The sequence below is a fragment of the Eutrigla gurnardus genome (genome assembly GCF_963514095.1).
Source record: "Eutrigla gurnardus genome assembly, chromosome: 3".
Classification (NCBI taxonomy): Eukaryota; Metazoa; Chordata; class Actinopteri; order Perciformes; family Triglidae; genus Eutrigla; species Eutrigla gurnardus.
The window spans coordinates 32,203,703-32,228,353 of record NC_139917.1 but is presented as its reverse complement, the minus strand read 5'-3'; the positions used below and the strand labels follow the sequence as shown (position 1 = coordinate 32,228,353).

The 24,651-nt window shown below is 43.2% G+C and overlaps 1 protein-coding gene across 1 annotated transcript in view; it reads right to left on the bottom strand.

Moving 5' to 3' along the window:
* Positions 1–24,651, bottom strand: part of cacna1ab (calcium channel, voltage-dependent, P/Q type, alpha 1A subunit, b) — a gene marked incomplete at its 3' end in the record, with an annotated part of 133,621 nt that overhangs the window by 11,515 nt on the left and 97,455 nt on the right. The window contains 6 exon segments of the mRNA XM_084006627.1: positions 6,902–7,015; positions 8,931–9,066; positions 9,866–9,963; positions 14,037–14,140; positions 16,548–16,655; positions 17,439–17,544. Coding sequence (XP_083862753.1) covers positions 6,902–7,015; positions 8,931–9,066; positions 9,866–9,963; positions 14,037–14,140; positions 16,548–16,655; positions 17,439–17,544 — 666 coding nt within the window.

Here is a 24,651-nt window from a genome sequence, read left to right as displayed (position 1 = left end):
TGTAAGCACAGAGCAGACTTTTATGATGTCTTTCAATCGGGACTCTATTCTCCCATGTTTCTGTGTCTAAGTGACCAACAGGTCCAGTGTTGAAGGAGAGCGCTGCAAGAGCTAAACGTCATGTAATCACATCAGGCAGCTCCTCATCGTCAATGTACGTCCACTGAAAGAGTTTGTTTTCCCCACTGACATTATTACGTCATGTGGCTTGTTGCTTGGAGAAAATGGCGGAAATGTGAGTTGAGGAGAGGAAAGTCGGTGTGCCCTGATGGTGGAAGACGTGAGACTGATCTTCTATAATAAAAATGATCGCACAACTACAACAGACACTGTCATTGATGACTATCAAAGACTGGTCATCTATCAAAGACTGGTCATCTATCAAAGACTCTGGTCATCTATCAAAGACTGGTCATCTATCAAAGACTCTGGTCATCTATCAAAGACTCTGGTCATCTATCAAAGACTTTGGTCATCTATCAAAGACTCTGGTCATCTATCAAAGACTTTGGTCATCTATCAAAGACTGGTCATCTATCAAAGACTCTGGTCATCTATCAAATACTTTGGTCATCTATCAAAGACTCTGGTCATCTATCAAATACTTTGGTCATCTATCAAAGACTGGTCATCTATCAAAGTCTGGTCATCTATCAAAGACTCTGGTCATCTATCAAAGACTGGTCATCTATCAAAGACTTTGGTCATCTATCAAAGACTGGTCATCTATCAAAGACTCTGGTCATCTATCAAATACTCTGGTCATCTATCAAAGACTGGTCATCTATCAAAGACTCTGGTCATCTATCAAAGACTGGTCATCTATCAAATACTTTGGTCATCTATCAAAGACTGGTCATCTATCAAAGACTCTGGTCATCTATCAAAGACTGGTCATCTATCAAAGACTCTGGTCATCTATAAAAGACTGGTCATCTATCAAAGACTGGTCATCTATCAAATACTTTGGTCATCTATCAAAGACTGGTCATCTATCAAAGACTCTGGTCATCTATCAAAGACTGGTCATCTATCAAAGACTCTGGTCATCTATCAAATACTTTGGTCATCTATCAAAGACTCTGGTCATCTATCAAAGACTGGTCATCTATCAAAGACTCTGGTCATCTATCAAAGACTGGTCATCTATCAAAGACTCTGGTCATCTATCAAATACTTTGGTCATCTATCAAAGACTCTGGTCATCTATCAAAGACTGGTCATCTATCAAAGACTCTGGTCATCTATCAAATACTTTGGTCATCTATCAAAAACTGGTCATCTATCAAAGACTCTGGTCATCTATCAAAGACTGGTCATCTATCAAAGACTCTGGTCATCTATCAAAGACTGGTCATCAATCAAAAACTGGTCATCTATCAAAGACTCTGGTCATCTATCAAAGACTGGTCATCTATCAAAGACTCTGGTCATCTATCAAAGACTCTGGTCATCTATCAAAGACTGGTCATCTATCAAAGACTCTGGTCATCTATCAAAGACTCTGGTCATCTATCAAAGACTTTGGTCATCTATCAAAGACTGGTCATCTATCAAAGACTTTGGTCATCTATCAAAGACTGGTCATCTATCAAAGACTCTGGTCATCTATCAAATACTTTGGTCATCTATCAAAGACTCTGGTCATCTATCAAAGACTCTGGTCATCTATCAAATACTTTGGTCATCTATCAAAGACTCTGGTCATCTATCAAATACTTTGGTCATCTATCAAAGACTCTGGTCATCTATCAAATACTTTGGTCATCTATCAAAGACTGGTCATCTATCAAAGACTTTGGTCATCTATCAAAGACTGGTCATCTATCAAAGACTCTGGTCATCTATCAAAGACTTTGGTCATCTATCAAAGACTCTGGTCATCTATCAAAGACTGGTCATCTATCAAAGACTTTGGTCATCTATCAAAGACTGGTCATCTATCAAAGACTCTGGTCATCTATCAAAGACTCTGGTCATCTATCAAATACTTTGGTCATCTATCAAAGACTGGTCATCTATCAAAGACTCTGGTCATCTATCAAATACTTTGGTCATCTATCAAAGACTGGTCATCTATCAAAGACTCTGGTCATCTATCAAAGACTCTGGTCATCTATCAAAGACTGGTCATCTATCAAAGACTCTGGTCATCTATCAAAGACTGGTCATCTATCAAAGACTGGTCATCTATCAAATACTTTGGTCATCTATCAAAGACTGGTCATCTATCAAAGACTCTGGTCATCTATCAAAGACTGGTCATCTATCAAATACTTTGGTCATCTATCAAAGACTGGTCATCTATCAAAGACTGGTCATCTATCAAAGACTCTGGTCATCTATCAAAGACTGGTCATCTATCAAAGACTTTGGTCATCTATCAAAGACTGGTCATCTATCAAATACTTTGGTCATCTATCAAAGACTGGTCATCTATCAAAGACTGGTCATCTATCAAAGACTCTGGTCATCTATCAAATACTCTGGTCATCTATCAAAGACTGGTCATCTATCAAAGACTCTGGTCATCTATCAAAGACTGGTCATCTATCAAATACTTTGGTCATCTATCAAAGACTGGTCATCTATCAAAGACTCTGGTCATCTATCAAAGACTGGTCATCTATCAAAGACTCTGGTCATCTATCAAATACTTTGGTCATCTATCAAAGACTCTGGTCATCTATCAAAGACTGGTCATCTATCAAAGACTCTGGTCATCTATCAAAGACTGGTCATCTATCAAAGACTCTGGTCATCTATCAAATACTTTGGTCATCTATCAAAGACTCTGGTCATCTATCAAATACTTTGGTCATCTATCAAAGACTGGTCATCTATCAAAGACTCTGGTCATCTATCAAATACTTTGGTCATCTATCAAAGACTCTGGTAATCTATCAAATACTTTGGTCATCTATCAAAGACTCTGGTCATCTATCAAAGACTTTGGTCATCTATCAAAGACTGGTCATCTATCAAAGACTGGTCATCTATCAAATACTTTGGTCATCTATCAAAGACTGGTCATCTATCAAAGACTCTGGTCATCTATCAAAGACTGGTCATCTATCAAAGACTCTGGTCATCTATCAAAGACTTTGGTCATCTATCAAAGACTGGTCATCTATCAAAGACTCTGGTCATCTATCAAAGACTGGTCATCTATCAAAGACTCTGGTCATCTATCAAAGACTTTGGTCATCTATCAAAGACTGGTCATCTATCAAAGACTCTGGTCATCTATCAAAGACTGGTCATCTATCAAAGACTCTGGTCATCTATCAAAGACTTTGGTCATCTATCAAAGACTGGTCATCTATCAAAGACTCTGGTCATCTATCAAAGACTGGTCATCTATCAAAGACTCTGGTCATCTATCAAAGACTCTGGTCATCTATCAAATACTTTGGTCATCTATCAAAGACTCTGGTCATCTATCAAATACTTTGGTCATCTATCAAAGACTCTGGTCATCTATCAAAGACTTTGGTCATCTATCAAAGACTGGTCATCTATCAAAGACTTTGGTCATCTATCAAAGACTGGTCATCTATCAAAGACTCTGGTCATCTATCAAAGACTTTGGTCATCTATCAAAGACTCTGGTCATCTATCAAAGACTGGTCATCTATCAAAGACTCTGGTCATCTATCAAAGACTGGTCATCTATCAAAGACTTTGGTCATCTATCAAAGACTGGTCATCTATCAAAGACTCTGGTCATCTATCAAATACTTTGGTCATCTATCAAAGACTGGTCATCTATCAAAGACTCTGGTCATCTATCAAAGACTTTGGTCATCTATCAAAGACTGGTCATCTATCAAAGACTCTGGTCATCTATCAAATACTTTGGTCATCTATCAAAGACTGGTCATCTATCAAAGACTCTGGTCATCTATCAAAGACTTTGGTCATCTATCAAAGACTGGTCATCTATCAAATACTTTGGTCATCTATCAAAGACTGGTCATCTATCAAAGACTCTGGTCATCTATCAAAGACGGGTCATCTATCAAATACTTTGGTCATCTATCAAAGACTGGTCATCTATCAAAGACTCTGGTCATCTATCAAAGACTGGTCATCTATCAAAGACTTTGGTCATCTATCAAAGACTGGTCATCTATCAAAGACCGGTCATCTATCAAAGACTGGTCATCTATGAAAGACTCTGGTCATCTATCAAAGACTGGTCATCTATCAAAGACTCTGGTCATCTATCAAAGACTGGTCATCTATCAAAGACTCTGGTCATCTATCAAAGACTGATCATCTATCAAAGACTCTGGTCATCTATCAAAGACTGGTCATCTATCAAAGACTTTGGTCATCTATCAAAGACTGGTCATCTATCAAAGACTCTGGTCATCTATCAAAGACTGGTCATCTATCAAAGACTGGTCATCTATCAAATACTTTGGTCATCTATCAAAGACTGGTCATCTATCAAATACTTTGGTCATCTATCAAAGACTGGTCATCTATCAAAGACTGGTCATCTATCAAAGACTCTGGTCATCTATCAAAGACTGGTCATCTATCAAAGACTGGTCATCTATCAAAGACTCTGGTCATCTATCAAATACTCTGGTCATCTATCAAAGACTGGTCATCTATCAAAGACTCTGGTCATCTATCAAAGACTGGTCATCTATCAAAGACTTTGGTCATCTATCAAATACTTTGGTCATCTATCAAAGACTCTGGTCATCTATCAAAGATTGGTCATCTATCAAAGACTGGTCATCTATCAAATACTCTGGTCATCTATCAAAGACTTTGGTCATCTATCAAAGACTGGTCATCTATCAAAGACCGGTCATCTATCAAAGACTGGTCATCTATCAAAGACCGGTCATCTATCAAAGACTGGTCATCTATCAAAGACTCTGGTCATCTATCAAAGACTGGTCATCCATCAAAGATTGGTCATCTATCAAAGACTGGTCATCTATCAAATACTCTGGTCATCTATCAAATACTCTGGTCATCTATCAAAGACTTTGGTCATCTATCAAAGACTGGTCATCTATCAAAGACCGGTCATCTATCAAAGACTGGTCATCTATCAAAGACTGGTCATCTATCAAAGACTTTGGTCATCTATCAAAGACTCTGGTCATCTATCAAAGACTGGTCATCTATCAAAGACTCTGGTCATCTATCAAATACTTTGGTCATCTATCAAAGACTCTGGTCATCTATCAAGGACTGGTCATCTATCAAAGACTCTGGTCATCTATCAAAGACTGGTCATCTATCAAATACTTTGGTCATCTATCAAAGACTGGTCATCTATCAAAGACTGGTCATCTATCAAAGACTCTGGTCATCTATCAAAGACTGGTCATCTATCAAAGACTCTGGTCATCTATCAAAGACTTTGGTCATCTATCAAAGACTGGTCATCTATCAAAGACTTTGGTCATCTATCAAAGACTCTGGTCATCTATCAAAGACTCTGGTCATCTATCAAAGACTTTGGTCATCTATCAAATACTTTGGTCATCTATCAAAGACTCTGGTCATCTATCAAAGACTGGTCATCTATCAAAGACTGGTCATCTATCAAAGACTGGTGTTATCTCAAAGATTTTCATTGTCACATGGAATATTTACCTGATTTCCACGATGTGGTTGTGACACGAGTATTTAGAATGAGGCTTCCCCAAACAAGACAAGCAGTAAAAACAGACCGGATAGATGGAAAGCGTCCTTATTGTAATGTTGTCAAACACTTATAATTACTATCCAATGTATTAGATTATATTATCGCTGGCTGCAGTGTTCTCCTTCAATACTGGACTAATTTAATTGTAAATGTTAGTCACTTCGATTACAAAAAGATGGAGAACAGGGTGAAAACGCAGTAGCAACCCTTTCACTTGCTTAAATTCGTTTTGCTCTCACTCAACAAGTTTGTTGTTAAGAAACTTCTAGAAACAGGTTTGACTGGGATCTAAACACAAAGTCAGAACTTCTCCCAGAACCCTCTGTTTCTGTTCATCACACATCCAAGACGTCAGCAAAGAGTCGGTTTGATGAAGCCGATGGTTGCTGCTGCTGAAATCAATGTGCAATAAAAATGATCCGTGTAGCTTTTTTACCAACGTGTGGTTGTATTCACTTTAAATGATCTTCACGCTGAATTCATCTTTTGTATTTTCTCATGTTCATTTTCTGATGACACGAACTCTGGCCACAGTTTGCACAGGACAGACACACCAAGGATTTCATGGAAATGGATTAGGGAACGGGACAAGGTGTTCTATAGATACAGGTCCTAGATGAGTATATCTAGAACACTTATCCAACCCTCTGACCCATTGGCTTTGGGTCAGCTGCTGGATGAGTGCAGGGTGGGGGAGGGTGGAGGGAGGGGAGGTGGAGGTGGCAGGAAGGGAGGTGGGAGAAAACAAACAGGGGGGCCAGGCAAAGGGAGGCGAAATTTCAAAAGTCTCACTATTTCTTTGCATCCTGTTGAAACCTTCTGTAGGAAGTGAACCATGTTTCCCATGCAGAGAACTAGAGCCATGCCTTTTCCTTTATTTACATTGTTTTAATATAATTAAAAAAGATAAATTGATATAAATTATAACTAAATATAAAGAGAATTGTAAAATGAACGCTCATATCACAAACCTGTAAATTAATCGTACAATGTTAACAAATCAATAGATTTATCTTCAATAAAGTAAATCAATCTGTATTTATTTGTTTGGTATTTAAAATAGAATGTTTTGGTTAATTTGAAACTCAGTTCTCTGTTTAGGATGCAAGGAGTGTTTGTATTCATTTCAATGGTCCCAACAGGAATAGTGATGGGGAATGATGATGATGATGATGATGATGATGATGGTGGTGGTGGTGATGGTGGGATGAAGGTGCTCACTTGGTTGTCTGCCGAGAGGCGGGGCATGGAGAGCGTCCGCCCATGCCCATCCATTGGGTGGTAGGGCTCAGTGTCGGAGTACCCATCCCGCCCCATCTCCCTCATCTCTACCGTCTGTAAGACACAACGAGACGGAGGGTGACTCCTGTCTGCCGAGGGAGGCGACTACATGACTGAGGCGCTTACTGAGGTGGACGGGACCGGAAATAAAATCAACGAAGTATCAGGGTCATCATGTTCCTTTTTGAGTCCTCTTTGTTCCCATTCAGAGCAACACAGTCTTTTGTCAAGGGCAACTTCCGTAAATTAAAACGACTTTCGGTAAGTGGTGGAGGTTTTCCGTAGCAGTGGTAACGTTACGAAGCAGAGAGATTCAGACGACATGAGGAATATTAGACTGCTTACTGCTTTATCCTCACTCTGATCACACCGGAGGAATCTACACTCTCAACTTTGTTTCTTTTCTTTTCTACAACAAGCACCACAGTAAAGCAGTGGACAGCAAGATACCTAGCTAACTAGCTGCCTAGCTAACTAGCTGCCTAGCTAACTAGCCAGTCATCCGAAAAAATCGAACCTGTGCCGAAAAGTTTTTGGATGGATGAAAGATTCGGAGTCCGTGTGTAAACGTTGATCAACACGTGAAGTTTTAATCATTTTTAACGTGCGACAGTTTCGGACAAAAGGGACTCGGTGTGCAAAAGACCTTCAAGGGCAGTGAGGAAGATCACAAAACACATCTATCTATCGACTTGAGAGGAGGACGAAGAGTGAACAGGAAACAATCAGGGAGGAAGAAGACGGGGAGAGTGAGAGAATACGGGAGATGTGCACGAGAAAGAATAATAGCAGCGACATATTACTGATTTAGTAACTTTCAATCTTCTACACAACAAGGGCATTAAGGTGGAGCTCATCAATCCCTTTGCAGCTGTGTTGAATCACTTCATATCAGAGGCAGAAAACTGGATTTAGGTCCTCAGGGTTTTAAATCAATCCCTGAAATGTCCGTCCGTCCATCCGTTGAGATTATACACAAGTCGGAAAAGATAATTTGATATGAAACACTTACCTGAAACGGCAAAGAAACAGGTTTTTTACTTTCCACTCGGCCTCTTGCCTTTAAAAGGTGCAATGTGTCAAATCTGGCCAGAAATTCATTTTAAAACATTCAAAACGTGTTAAACAGAATGTAAGGAGATCACAGTGTAGCGGTTATGTCAAAGACGTGTACGGCACCTCCGCCAACGCTGAGGGACCTTAATGCTGCATTCTCCCTGCTGGCCACCAGGGGGCGACTCCTCTCTGGTTGTATAGAAGTCTATGAGAAAATTATCCTACTTCTCCCTGCTGGCCACCAGGGGGCGACTCCTCTCTGGTTGTATAGAAGTCTATGAGAAAATGGTCCTACTTCTCCCTGCTGGCCACCAGGGGGCGACTCCTCTCTGGTTGTATAGAAGTCTATGAGAAAATGGTCCTACTTCTCTCTGCTGGCCACCAGGGGGCGACTCCTCTCTGGTTGTATAGAAGTCTATGAGAAAATGGTCCTACTTCTCTCTTGATGTATTATCTCAGTAAACATTGTAAACATGAGTTTATGGTCTCAATCTCTAGTTTCAAGTCTTCTTCAATCCAGCATGATGTTCATTTAGTACATTATGGTCCATTTAGAGTCCACCAGACCAGAAAGCAGGGGATGCTTTAGGCTTACCTGCTGATTGACAGGTAGTTACCAATGCTAGTTAGCTACTAAGATGACTTTAACACTTAGCTGTAAAGTTGACTTTGAATTATGAAGCAAATTTTACTTCACACCAGAATCCACATGGATCCAGATCCAGTAACTTGTAACTGTTAGTTTGTGACCAGATCTTACACTTTGCACCTTTAAGGCTTTAACTTAATATCTACTGTTTAGCTACTATCAGTGTGACCAGAATGTGTCCAGCTTGGGTTCAAGACCAATTGCTTTATACGTGGATTAGTATGTTACCGTGGCGATGACATGACGCGTTTGTGCTCATCGTACCTGCGGGTTGTGACGGTTGTCGTGGAGATCATCGGGGTAGGGTCTGCTGGGGCTCCAGTTACCCGTCTTTTGGAACATTTCCTGGGCTTTGCCCGTCACCCATGACTGGCTCTCGGTCATGCCACCCTCGGGAGGTCTGGCACCCACACACACACACACACACACACACACACACACACACACACACAGAGAGAGAGATGAGGGGATTACAAACCAGAGAATAACGTCACCACGATACACATGTCCTCATAGCTAAATGAAACACATGGTAAGCGTTGTGAATGGTTGCATTTTGGTAACGTTTAGGCAACGAAGCTACTTCGTTACGTTTACTGTTTACGGTTTGGGTTAGAATGCATCTTTTACGTAACTTTGCATGCAAATTGACCCATCTTATTTATGCAACATACATAAGTGAACGTTGACTTTTGGTTTCACACGGGATGCAAACAGCCGTCTCCTTGGTCAAAGTCCTGTGTTTGTTCAACCAATCCATCAACTTTGTCGCTCTTTATACTACGTCACCTGACTTCCTCCTTTGCTTGCGTCATTATTACTACGACCACTAGAGGTAGCTGCGTAACAATAAACGTAAATATAGGTTGAATAATAAATAAATAAACGGCTGGTTCAAATAACCTAATAAATAGCAAATGCATTCACCTCCTGATTGTATTTCAAGTTTGAGTGACTGTTCAACAGATTTAAAATATTTTTTTGTTGTTGCATTGCATCACACTCACTTTGTTGTCAAATATGCATAAAATGATTATGTGCCTTGTCCTTGAAAAGAACCTCCAAAAATCTGACCAAGGGGCAAACATTGGAATGATTATTAAACATGCATATATTATTTATAGGAAATGTATCTATGCCTCCTGCCGTCTTTACAAAGTACCTCATGCAGCTCCACTCCCCCGCCCAGGTCTACTCACATGCTGTTGAGGTTGTCGGGCTGGGTGCTGGGGAGGCCGTTGAGGCCCTGGCCCCCCTGGCCCTCCGTGCCCCCTCCCTCGGGGGCCGGCTCCATGCGCTGAAACATTAATGGCGTTCGGTTCTGTGTGAGATACACGACATGGCCTGCAGGCTGGTATCACGAACACTCAAGGGGCAGACACAGGACACAACACACAGGATGCACTTGCAGCATGCACCCACGCGGGGGCGCCATCGGCAAACACATGGCTGTGGGTAGCCAAGGTAAAGTTCCCTGTCGGACGACTGATCTGGGATCTGCTAACCACACTGAACACTTTGAGATCATTTCATCCTCAACATCAGTTTGGTTTGACGTTCAGGTGCTGAAAGCTGATCTCAGATCTGTGTCAGACGGGAACTTCTACCTCAGGCAGTTGAGCGACGATTGCTCATAAATCACAGGTCTTGGACCAGATTACAATACTCATGAAACACATCATCAAAATAAAGCACATTTTACTCAAAAACACGTCTGACGATCCTCCGTCTGCAAAGACCTTTCTTTTTGAGTAATATGCCATTTTGTGTGTGAAGTGAACACCTGAACCTTCTGCTGCCATCAGGTCAGAGGTCAGGCAGCTTTCCTCCCAGGGGGATCCTGGGTAATGGAGTCCTCTCAGTGGTGGCTTAAAGGTCCCTCCACAACCTGGAAGCTAAAAAGGCTGAACGAGTGCAGACGGGACCGAGGTCGACTCACAAACAGACCAAACGTCCTCCGACATGTTGAGGCCGATCCGCTGGACAGGAAGCTACAACACCAATCAACATATTCTAAATGTAAAGATACGTATTGTTTAGAAATGTGACTTGTTTGGCTGGTGATTGTGCTAACAGAGACTTTCTAACTCTAAGAAATGTGTGTGTTGTCACAAAGGTGCTGAAATCTGTACAGGAAACAGCATTACAACTCAACTGTACTTAATTATTACTCAATTATGTTTCAAGGGAAACATATTTTTTCCCGGACCAAATGATCGCAGTTTGAAACACCAAACTAAATTTAACACCATGGTTTGTCTTAAAACGACTATGATATTGAAACGCAACAAAAGTTTAAAGCAGACTAAAGCACAAAAAAATGTTGATTGTGATGATTTTCAATTATATATATTATAATAAATATAGTAAAAAAAAGCTTTTAAAATGCTGCTTCTGTTGTCTCATCCTGTCCAGCGGTCGAGTCCATGGAGGGACATGGCTCAGGTTCTCCTCTGGTCTGGTTTGTTGCTGGTTCATGGCACAAAGACTTAAATGGATTATGGTGAAAAAACGTGAAACACCAAACACAGACGCCGGCTTCGATGGAGCGTGTTAATCGCTCACAGGAAACCTCCACTCAACATCCCAACCAACCACCAGGGCAGACAGACAGACAGACAGATTCATGAACACACAGCCTGGAGAGAATGGGTCTCCGTTAGAGCAACTTGGTGGCAATCGACCTGGATTGACCAACAGGGAGAGAGATGGATGAGTGAAGGTCTCATCTCTTCCTGGAGGAATAAAGGGGAAGAATGAGAAATACGGAGACGACATGGAGGACGGGAATGAGGCACGATGGACTCTAAAACAGACAGCAGATCAGATATGTGAGACACAATAAACATGAGACGAATGAGGAGTTCAAGAAAGAAATCCACCCCCATAAACTGTGACATGAGTCCCGTCTTCCATCTAAACATGGTCCTACTTTTCTTTAATTTGCCATTTTGCTTTAAATTGGGGGAGGAGACAAACTCCGATATCCTTGGTTAGAGATTTCCCAGCCAAAGGAGGCACATCACCTCATGTTTGTGAGTTATTTGAATTGCATGTTTATTAGATACCATTAGCGATTGTTTCCTCCCTACTCGAACTCAAAGTACGATAGTCTCTGTCAAAGATTGTTCTGGCACTACTTACATTACTTTCCCACCAACGTTTTATGGTGATTTATAGACTTTATTTTTCTGTGTTGGCGCCCACTAAAATATAATATTACCTTCATTATCGTATCTGATTCGACATTTGTTTGATATTGTCATAATTAGCAGTTTGAAGAAATTCCTTTCAGGTGTTTCTGAGAATGGAACCGAACCTGGACGTCCAACCAAGCAACACGATGACAAGAAACATTTAATTTATAAAATGATAAGTGTGTTATAATGTTTTTGGGTGGATTCCTCCTTTAAAATGGTCCGGCCTTCTAAAAACCCCAGTGAGAGAATAGAGGGAGAATGAAGTGAGATAGTGTATAGATGGGGGGGGGGGGGGGGGGGGGGGACAAACCAACAGACACACAGGTTTAAGTCCTTGTGTGCTAGCTAATGCTCAGAGAGCATGTGGAGACCTCGTTTATTCAGTCCAATGGGATGCTGCATTCAGGAGCACACCAACACATACTGTATTTGCACTGTTTGGGAAAATATATTAACATACTCTCCATCCACCAGCGCTCACCGCCGTTCGGCCAAATGGAAATCTTAAAGTCAAACGTTGATAAAGCAGCCTGGTCTCTTGAGAATGACGTTCCCACATAACAAAACCGCTTTGTGAATCATACCTTTCCTTTTGGTGTATCATAAATCCTTTTCAACTGATCTACGTAGGAACGAGGTCATGGAAGGGAATAGAAACTGTTGTTTGGGTCCCGATCGAGTCGTTTTGTTGTATTTGTGTCGTAATCATTCTATGCCACAACATACTAAACTAAAAGCAAGCATGCTAGTAGTTTTGTAGAATTTTCTCAAACTGAAAATGAAGAATAAAATTAATTTCCCCTGGAAACGTAACTGAGATTCTAATTTAGTTGTATGGGAAGGTCATTTTTGTAAGAGACACGGTTGAAAATGGACGAGGATGGAAAATTTGGACTTTGGCGGTATCACATCAAGTTTCGGATTGAAGTGCTGGAATCGCCGGAGCGAAACGGGATTGGCATTACGTGGATGGAGGGATGTATCCCCACACTTCTGTGGTGTGGATCCAAAAAACAGCGACAACGGGAGCAAGTGCATCTCAAAGGCATTCATCGACAAGAGGGGGGGGAGCACCGACAGGGAGGTATAAGGCCATATGGTATCAACATCATCGCTTAACAACAAAACACATTCTTAAATTGGTAAACCATTGTAACACCTGATCCTCGTCACCATGCGCATACAGACTGTGGTGAAAAACAAGCTAGAGGAGGTAAAACACCTAGATAGCCTCTGTTAGCAAGCAGGAATAAAAGTTGTTCAAGGCAGATTTTTAAGTAGCATGCTAATAAAGGGTGAACAGGCTGAGAGGGAGGTTGGGTTTGGGTAAACGGGTGATGAAAAGAAAACCTGAGGAGGAAGGGCTTTTTTGGAAGTGGAGTTTGGGAGCTTGCACAGGATTTAAATGTATTAGGGCGCACTCCCACAAGGCCATCCGTCCCGCGGTCAGGGACGATTGGAAGAGATGGATTTCGGCAAGGTAAGATTCTTCCACAAGCACATGCAGGGGTACGCAACGTGGACATGGCGTCCCTCCCATTATCGCTCAGTGTTCAACTTGGATCGGTCCCGCTTTCGAGCCGATTTATGACTTTAATATACTGTCGACTGTGCAAGACAAAGCAGGATTCTCGGTCAGGGTTGGGCATCAGGCTTGTGGTGTGAGCGGTAGCAGAGCGGAAATGGCCCGGGACGTAGTACAACGCTCCGCTCACAGGCTCTCATGCAGAAGTAGAGTTTTAACTAGAAATATGGGCAGACACAACTTTTCAGAAAAGTTACAGTCATGTTCTCTGTGTTGTTTTCTATTGTGACTTTGAGACGGCGTTTCTTGTAAACTACGTAAAGACATGCGTGTCGTATTATGACGTGATGATGGATGTACAAGAGGTAACCGTGCTGAGGCCGGTTGGGCTTGGAGCAGTGTGAGTGCAAGCCAGCGAGGGATGATCGGGCCTTGGTATGGTACGGATCAACTGGCCCTAGTGGGAGTGCCCCCTAAGACATCGGTTCTTATGCTTTTGAATCCAAAAAAGGGCAAAATTAATTCCAAGGTCTAGAGGAAGTGGTTTTTTATCAAAAATTAAAAAAACAGAGAGCCAGGAAGAGGCGGCAAGAGAAATGGGTTCCTTTTTTTGCGTTGGAGGATTTCCTCTGGTTTGGTGTCTACCTGTTCTTCCCGCAGCGCCTGCAGCTTTTTCGTCTTGCTCTGCCGGTAGTATTCCATGATCATCATGGCGGCGTAGATTTTGCCCACCGTCAAGTCTGTGGCTGCTGAGAAAATGACAAGTTACCCTGCAAGATTAGACCCGAGTGAGATGGGACCCTGAGCCGTGGGGGGAATGGGAGTGGGAAGGACAAGATACAAAAACACAACAATCACAGAATAATTCACAACGACATGCAGAATAATATAACAGCAGCAGCTGGGACAATTCTGTTTCATGTCTGTCCACGGAGGGACGGACCGGAGCTTCAAAATCAGGAGTTTAAACTAAACCTTCAGTTCAGGGTTTCCATGTTCAGGCAACAGAATATTTGGTTTGTCTTAACTAATAACGAAAATAAAGTAAGTGCTCAAGGGTCATTGTCTCTTCCTCACACACAAACATACCTAGAGGGACAGATTTGGACTTTTAAATATTTCCTGGAGTCAACTCAATTCTCATTGGCTGACATACACCTTAAGCCCATTTACGGCTTTGATGATACCATTTTTAATGGAATTTTCAAATATGAAGCTCAACTCTAAATATACTCATGTGGTTTTCAGATCAGTTTTCTTAGCTTTGATATAATGTTCACCTCCATGTATAATATGGCAGAAAGCAGGAAACAGGTCACGGGAAAGTGCAGCAAGCAGATTGTTGATTTACCAAACCTGGGAGCTGTGAGGAGGCATTCAAACCATGCAAATGCAGGGACGGCAACCCTTAAACCACCAAAGAAACGGTGAGTCGACTACAATTTTGTCAGTTAATCGATTGATTGATTTAATAATAAATAATCACATCACTTTAAATATTGTGTTTACCAGAGATGTGTTCATATGTTTCTAGGAACTAACTTATTCAGCATGAAACGAATGAAAGAAATCGACTAAAGACAACGGAATAGTCGTAGATGACAAAATACTCATTGTGACAGAAACTCAAAAGGCCTTTTGTTCACGATCACTTCCCTGTGAAGCTTCGACTGAAACAGAATTGAACTCACTCGCTGGTGTACAACCCACAAATAAATATTACAACACGTCACAGTTAACAAAGCCGGTAGTCTTTTCACAGGCAGATGCTGCCCCTACGCTACATTAGCATTCTCTCCTCACTTTGCTGTCGGCGTATCAAACCTCAGTGTGTGTTTAATCTTTAATATTAGTATTAAGGCTGAGAACCAGGTCGCCACCTCACTGAGAAACATGCAGACACCTCAGTCAAAAGATCCCAGGAAAACAGGAGCTCAATTTTTTTCTAAAAACTCTGGACTCGTATCCCCGGAGTTTGGATGGAAACACGTAGACATTTAATATCAGAAAAAATACTGAGCTTTGTTTTGGTGGTCAAATAACTGAACTGTGTCGCTAACAGAATGAGCAGTGCCTCCTTTTTCAAAGTGGCATAGCTACGAGGCTCCCAGCATTAAAACCTTGTACGTGTGATAAGGTATGACCACACACATCTCATGTGTAATATACCTTATTAGCCAACATGCATTTAGCCATACAACATGATGCAACATGCATCACTGTACCAGATTTACCTGGAACAAGGTCACAATAATTCACAACTATTAGCCAGGATCTGTTTGACTACTTCATTTCTAAATTCTTCCTGTAGTGAAAAGACTTCTATAGAGGATCTTTCTATAGCAGGCACCCCCTGATACCAGGACTGTCTGAATGGGGCAACGGTATGTGTGCTATGTGTTCCCTGAAGCGAGTCAGGGTCTAGGTTTTCTTGTTGTTGGTGACTAAGGCATTCAGTTTACGTTGTGGTATGTTGGGAGCTGTTATAGCCTCAAGGCTTCGTGGTAATTCATTCTCCTAACAATTTAACAAAAGTCGTTTTACCAGCACAACCTGTGCCACAACAGTCCCTCTGGCTTATAGGCCTTCAGTTGGAAGCCAGTGAGGGGTAGCATCTTTCTCGCCACACCAATGAATTCGACTGTTTGGTGGGGGCAGTTAAATCCTCACTGGTCGAGGAAACTCAATAAATTAGCCATTTTCGAAGAGTGGGAGTAATTTAAAAGACCACACACCCAAAAGTCAGATAAGAGACGTGCACTTCAGAGGTTTGGCTTGATGGTGACACTAGAGATCAGGGGGTCACAAGAGCCACTTGGGCACATGTCCTGGAAATACTGAAATTTGCCATTGATCAAATTTTGGTCGAAGGGGAATATAGACTTCACGGCGATGAAGGTCCACGTATAAATCCCCTGCGGACCATGAACCTTGATACCAAGGTATACGATATGTTCGCTCTGCACCACAGTACTGGAAGGCCGTTTGTCTACATTGGTGTATATATGAATTCATATGTGTGTTTATGCTGCAGTAACCTGATCAGGAGATGCAAAGCAGTGAATGACACTGACTGGTAGAAGCTGTCCTCTTGGTGAGTTGGTGATCAGAGACACAAACACAAATCACCACGCGCCATTTCTTTCTGCAACTTACCCTTGTGTGGCGTGACCAGCAGGTCCAGCGTCTTCTGCGACAAGTTCGGCCAAATGGCCATCATCTCCTTTCTCAGCTCTGCATCCATCTGGTGCTTATCTGCACCGCCTGGGCGGCCGCACAAGCCCCCCACACACACATCAAACATTTGCACATACACACATAAGCACACATTCGTACATGTGCAAACACCCCACACATCAACACAGGGCAACAAAGGTACGGACCAAAAGGAAGGCACGATGGCACAAAATCCAAAAATAAATGTATTTAGCCATTCATGCGTGCACACATTCACCCGAAACAAAAAGGTTGTTTGTTAGAGTCACATTTTGTCACATTCAATACAATAATCTTGAGGATTCTTGTTGAAGAGACACAGAGAGAAATTGAAAGGTGAAAAGTTATACAAATTACCCAGGCATACCGAATACAGATGGGGAGAAAAAATCGATACATCATAGCATCGCGATCAATGGCGATATTGCATCGATAAACGGACACCAAGTATCTTTCACTGTATAAACTATTAATATTGCAAATACGAGTCAAACCTTTCTGGTACGGTCAAAGGGTTACATTTTGCTGCAATAAAAATGGAGTGAAACCAAGTGAAAACTATCTTATTAGATAAAAAAAGATGTTGACAAGCTGCACAATTTGCAGCTTTAGAAAGGTAATTAATCAGAATATATCGCAGTATATGTTAATCGTGATATTCAGCATATCGCAATTATTTTAAAACTGAAATAAGATTGTGACTTCAGTATCGTGATAATATCGTATCGTCGGACTTCCGGTGATTCCGACCCCCTAATACCCAAGAATGTCAGATAAGAACTGAGATGAGATCAAATACAGTTAAGGGATGATAGTACTTTAGGGCCGTACCCTTGGCGATCTTTATATCCAGAGCAGTCCTGATCAGAGCCATGAGGGTGGAGTTAAAATGCACTGTGTTGTCGTCGGCAACCGGCAGGTCCATGCGCAGCAGCCTCTGTGGAGAGCCAGTCGGGATGAGAGGATGAGAAAAAGGGACCTGTTCTTGCTGAAGTTGTGGCGTGCCTGAACCTCCGGGAAGGGGGACGGGGTGAGGGATTTTGGGGGTCTGGGTTGAGAGAGCTCCATAGACAACAGCCAATCAGACGTGGACCGGATTCGTCCAGGTTTTACTTAATGTTAACTTAAGGATGATGAGGTGCCACTACAATTCTTTCATACAGATCCGATGTGGCCTAATAAGTCAAATCGGTGAATTTCAACTCGAGGAACTTGAGGTTTTGTGGATAAATGTGTGCTGTATTAGTGACTGTAGGTCTTCTGTTAATGTTATTAGTCGGTGTGTTTGCCTAAGGAAAAGAAACCTGAATAGGTGAGTCCCTGTGTCTCCTGCGTTTCCAGTGATACTCTACGAACACAGTACAGCTGTCCGACAAGGGCCATCTGCTGCTAAGCAACTGTGAGAGCCGAGAACCACGAGGGAGAACAATCGGAGCCAAAATGGCCTCCGACCCAACCTGTGCCCATGTTCCCTTAATGTGTGAATGCATTGGCGCATTTACACATCTTTGTAGTTACACACATGTAGATATATATGTATATATATAGAACAGTACACATACACCAACCCCCCCAAGCCCAAAGTCTCCCCCTCCTCCCCCGCCCACTTACACACAGTTATTTTCATTGACTCCAATTAAGGGCGCTTAATTGGAGTCCTTTGAAGACAAAATAGATCGACTGGAGAACAATAACAGTATCACTGGTGTAATTCTGCTATTTTTCAGGAGACTGCTGTGGGTTCTTTTAACTGAGGCATCTGCTATAGAGCTCCCCCTACCTGTAAGGAGGTTCCCTGTCTTTACGAGTCTATACTGTACCAGGTAAAACCGATGGAAAAACACTGCGGATAGAACGAAACCAGCTGCGCCAGCTACAGGCGGTCCCGCTCGCCGTTCCTATCCCGACCGGTTGGCATCCATCGGATTTACCTACGAACATGAGCGTTGGGCACTCACGATGGGCAAGCACGGCGTCAGGATGGCGGTGGGGTTTGTGTGCATGCAAATCGTGTGTTCCTGAGTGTGTGCGAGTGTCGGGCATGCCCGAGGCCAAGTGTGCGGCAGGCGGAGGGCATCGGCCAACATCCACAGTGCTCGGCAGGCAGCGGGAGGCGCTGTCACCCCGTAGCCATGCGACAGAGAGTGCGACGATCGCATGCAACACAACACAACACCCCCCCTAGAAAAATCCCACAAACCCGGACACACAAAGCATGCAACATGCCTTTACTTCACTCCCATTGTCTAAGCCCCAACTCTTCCCACCTACTCAGCCCCCCCCCCCCCCAAAACTTCCCTCAAAACCCACTTTCACAATACAAGTAGCCGTGCATCTGCACAAAGAGAGTATCCTCAATCCCACTGGATTGATCCTATTGATTAATGTTTGCTCTTTTGCTACATGTTTTAACATTTATGGTTCCCTTAATCAAATGGGAAAGCGATGGTAGTATTTCATATCAAGTCAAGATCTCTCTCAATGTCAAACGGGTTCAGTGTCTTAAAGTTAGAGGTGTCAAAGTTAGAGGATTAGAGTTGTGGCATTCCCTGAAAGAAGAAAAAAATCATAGAGAAGATCAAAAAGAGATGATTGACGTTCTGTTTTTGCTCCGACCGACCAGACGTTTTTAGTATGATGTACCGTAGAGTAAGAGGGGAGGGGAGGGGGGCGGGGGTCTATCAAAGGGGGGCAAATGGAGAGGACAGCGGTTAGTCGAGTTAATCTAGGCGACTCTAAGCTTGGTCATGAAATGTAGTTACAGATAAAAAGGGAAGGGCGAGAATGAGGAGGGAGAGGAGGAATCGTGAAAACACCGAAAGAGTAAAAGAGGAAATCATTGGTAAGTTGGAGGTAAGAGAGAGAGAGTGTGTGTTAGTGTATATGTGTGTGTGTGTGTGTGCGTGAGTGCAGATAGAAAGGAAAGAGAGGCTGTAAATTACAAGAACAAGACAAGAGATAAAGACGAGGACTAAAAACAACACTGACATAAGTTTACCAAGAAGAGGTCAGTAGAGATACACAGATATCAGAACTCGTCCACTAAAGGCAGGATCAAGGACTTGGTCGAATCGAGGACTTAGCCTAAACAAGGACATGGCCTAATTGAGGACTTAGCCTAAACAAGGACATGGCCTAATTGAGGACTTAGCCTAAACAAGGACATGGCCTAATCAAGGACTTAGCCTAAACAAGGACTTGGCCCTAAAGCATTAAGATCTGTGTCAAAAAGGTTCAAGCTGTCTGACCTTCCCCTTTCTGTTCTGACAAGAAACCATGAGGACTTTCTGATCTCAGAGGTCCTTTCTAATGGACTTTTTCATTTCTGTGGAATATTGTACCAATGAATACTGGAAGGCTTTGATGGCTGAAGTATGTGATGGGGACAACTGCCGATACAGGTCGACATTCTGGAGAGACAGAAGTAAGAACAGGAAGTCGAGGTGAGGTAGAGTGTAAGGGCAGGGCTTGTGTGGACGGTTTGGGGCGATAAAAATGAAGATGGATGCTGATCGCCGATGGACAAGTGGAAGATGAGGCAGAATACTCGAGGAAACGGAGAGTAAGGAAAAGAGAGAGTAAGAGATCAACAGGAAAGAGAAAAAGACAGAAGTGACAAAGAGACAGTGGATGTGGAACCGACACCCAGATTCATATTAAGCACCTGTTTACAGAATAGAATACCATCATCATCCGTTGGACTGCTTATCAAACTGCGTCACTTTTTGGGTTTTGAATCCTCGAGTTCGGCATTTTGGCCTTGATCATCTTGGATTTTTCTTCAACCAGTGAAGGAAGTGTCCATATTTGAACTACGGAAGAGCGACGGGTGGATCTGACAAACTATCTGGATTATGGTGTGAAGCTGTTAACAAAGTTAGCTTCATGATTCAAGGTCAACTTTACAGCTAAGTGTTAAAGTAATCTTAGTAGCTAACCGCGTTGATAGCATGGTAACGACCTGTCAATCAGCAAGACTTGAAACTCAACTTCCACGTAATCTTTTTGCAACCAGAGGAGTCCCCCCTGGTGGTCATCAGAGAGAATGACACTTTAAGGACCTTCAGCTTTGGCTTCACTTTTCAAAACTGGAGGTTGCCGCCTGGCACTGACCAGAATCTGCCCACAGTACCACGTATTGAAAACCGTTAAGGAATGAAAGCAGGTGTTTAATATCACTAATGAAACCAATTTAATTTCACGTACACAGTGCTTATTTTATTGAATGGAAGGCATTGAATTAAGTATCATTTTTTATAGGAAATAGAAAAACATCTGCTAGCATAGTTCGATGGACACACTTGTCACTTTGAACTGGTGAGGACGGGATACTACTTCTTTTTTTTAGGCATCACATCATCTGTTCATTGCTATTTTGGTGAATCTGGATGTCGAGAAATCGAATGAAAGAGAGAGAGACAGAGTCGGACTCTACGGTGAAGACAAAGAGTGGACGACAAGACGATGAGGCAGCAGATGCTGAAATGCTCGACCCGGATGTTGACCCTGGTGGTCTGAGGCGCCAAGACAAGCCGATGGTTCCTTTGGCTGTCCAAAAAAAGACATCTCGAAAAAAAGGATGAAAAAACTAGAAGGGCCAGAACTTTTCCGACTTGTTTTATTCTGCTATGATATTTGTGGTTCATGTGTGCACTATATTGCCATCCACAGGAATAAGAGACCCAGAGATCTGAAGAGAGACACCCTTGCCGGTCCTTCTGTAGCCGCATCGTCAGCAAACAGATGCACGTTGGACGTTTGTTTGTGGACCTCGACACTAACTGATTATTGAAGTTACATGACATACAATTCCCTAAATATTGTCACAAAGAAGAAGGGATGTAATTTACAGGATGTCACTTTTAAATGAAACATAATGAGAAATGTGGTTTTATTCATACATTTTGTGTTTTACTCTTTTGTGCCTCAAATTGTAAAAACAGACAAGCTTATTTATTTTAATTTACATGTTCTGCAAGATGCAGTGTGGTAAAGCATCAATTTAAGAGCTATTAAAGGTCATTTGCTGGAAGTTCTTCATCAGATTCATGTTTTGACTGGATTTGAGTGCATGCGTCCGTGCAGGTTGCAGAAGGACTGGCAAAGCCTCCTCCGTTCCCTTACTCCTGCGGCCTGACAGGGAGGAAATAAAAGAACGAGGATCGACTACCACTCCACTGTCACTTCACTTCACGTCACGACAGAAGCCCATCCCTCCATCCCCGTGGTCGGAGAGAGAGAAGAGAGGCCAGCGCTCAACCACCACCACAACCACCACTAACAGACAATGAGGAGAACACCGCTGGGAGGAGGGAGGTGGAGGAAAGGGGTTTGATGACAGAGGAGAGGTTGTCCTCCCCAGCGATGGGGAGGTTTGAGGACGGAGATGGGACGGGGGAGGAAGGAGGGAGGGGAAAGAATGAAGGGGTGTAGGTGGTGGTGGTTGAGGGGGTGGAGGGGGGAGGTAAGGTGGGGGGAGGGGCGAGTCTACCTTATAGGCGACCCGGGCGGGACACCTCTTCCCGAGGCCTAGCGGCGGACACATGTGTCTTAGCATCTGATACATGTCTGTGTAACTGATCCGGCCGCTGGAGTGGCCACAAACACACACACACACACACACACACACACACACACACACGCATTCACATGGTCGCACACAACACACACACGACAGACAGACAAACAAAGACGGACGACGTGAAAACGGGGGAGAAAAAAGGAAAAATGATGACGGGGGAGGAAGATGGGGGGAGGAGGACGAAGACGCACAGAGGTGTTGGTGGAAGAAGGAGACATGAGGAGAAAACAGAAAGAAACCGACAAAGGAAAGGAAGAGGGGGGAAACAAATACACAGAGGTTACTGTTTAGATCGCTGTGGATATGTGGTTGCTTTGGTGAGAGAGAGAGAGAGAGAGGAGAGAGAACGAGGGAGTGTTACTAGTCTGGTTTATCATAAAGAAGGAGGGAGGGAGGGAGCGATAAAGTTCGGGGAGGAGGTGTTGTATTTTTAGTTTAGTTAGTTGTTAGCGTTCAATGCAAAGGTGAAAAGAGGGTATTTGGGATCTGGGATAGAACCGGCAGCGGAGCTTCCAGTAGGCAGAGAAAAGCACCGCAGCATAGATCGGTTGTCATGACGACGAGTCACTGCAGTCTGTCACCGAGGTGGCGTGTCCACCTGGAGACCTTTGGATCACGGCCTAACCCCCCCCCCCCCCCCCCCCCCAGATGCTCGTGGGAAACCCCGACAGCATGGACGCTTCCACGCTTCATCCTTGTTTTACTGTTATTCGATAACTTCCTTGGTAGTCGTGGTGACTAACGGGTGTCGGTTTGTGGACCGAACAGATTTGAAGCCTCCAGTTTGGCATTCTGGCCGACGCTTTCTTGGATTTCTTTGCAACCAGTAGAAGGAAGTGACCATATTTGGACTGTGGAGGAGCGACGGGTGGATCTGATGAACACAAGCAGCAGAGTGGCACCCTTACTGGATCGGGATCCATGTGGATTCTGGTGTGAAGCTAAAAAAGTTAATTCAAGCTCAACTTTACAGCTAAGTGTTAAAGTCATCTTAGTAGCTAACTAGCATTGGTAGCATGGTAGAGACCTGTCAATCAGCAGGTAAGCCCCGCAGGTCAGTAGAGATAAACAGATGGACCATGGTCGGGAGGTGGACGGGTCCAACAACATGATGACGGATTTTGACTCCGTGTGTCCCTAAGTCAACCTCACCATTCATTTAGTTTCCTAAACCCGACTGTTATTTTAAGCCCAACCGGGAAGTTTTTCCTAAAGGAGGTTTTGTTGCCACTAACATTCGTTTTGTAGTTTAACGGCGTCCTGAGTAAGAAATAGGCACGAAGTATACTTCTAACTGAAATATACTGGTTTGAAAGTTCTACTTGGCAACATGAGAAAAGTTGTTGTTTGAATGCGAATCAGTAGTTTTAAATGTTCTGAAACACTTCGTGACCGACAATTCTTCCCACGAGCATCCGTCGACACAGGAAGTCCCTGAGAGGAACCTGGTGGACACAGGAGTCCAACACACACACCCTAAAGCCTCGGTTATGCTTCCGCGTAGTGATCACGCAATGGCCACGCAGTTGCTTGGACGCAGTCATGACACCGTGATGGTTCTGCGTGGGGTTTACGCGTCAAATGCAATTCAATGCCACACCAGTAGAGGGCGATATGTTTTTTTGTAAAGACTTACCGACCGACCGAGACTCTTGTGACGTATATCGTCGTTAGCCTGGTTATAGCCTATTTGTTTACCTTCCGGCTTTAAACATCCACAATTTTTCAGAACTTGGTGTTTTATTTCTTTGTGCAAAAGCGACAAGGTGCAAACAATAAAACAAGGTACAAACAATAAAAGTATTAAAAGTTTAAATGGCGGTGTTTATGAGTGGAAACCGGAAAAGCGGTCTCCAGCGGATGTAGTTAGCGGACCAATCACAGCTATTGCCGGGGAGATGCACGTCAGGCCCTTGCGGTGGACGTAAGGGGGGTCCGCAAGGACGTAAGGGGTCCGTAAGCCCCCTTGTGTTGTGTCAACGCGGAAGCATAACTTGGGCTTAACACCCCCCCGACACCAGAGACACAAACAGAGCTGGTTTGGCCTGATTATCACAGTGTTCACTAACAGAATAGAAACCAAGAGGCCTGTTACATCTCCAACACAAGCATGAGGGATCCCCGAGTTCTCTGCCTGCATGTATCCTGTATGTGCAACGGGGGGAGGCGACGTCGGCGTGATCCGGGACCAGAAAACGGACAAAGACAAGTTTTATTGAACGTGAAAGAAAAGAAGACGATGGTAGTTGCTCGTTTTAGTAGCTTCATATTGCTGCCATGAAGGTTGGCGTGGCGACGGCTTTCAGGCCAAGCCCTCTCTGTGTTAGTCTCCGTGGTGACCTAAACCCCGCCTCCCTCACCCTCAACTCAAACAAGTGCTTTGCTCAACCATTTCCCCGCCAGGCAAAAACTCAGCAAGCAGAACTAAGAGGTGCCGGCTGGCTGCAGACTACAGTTTCTACA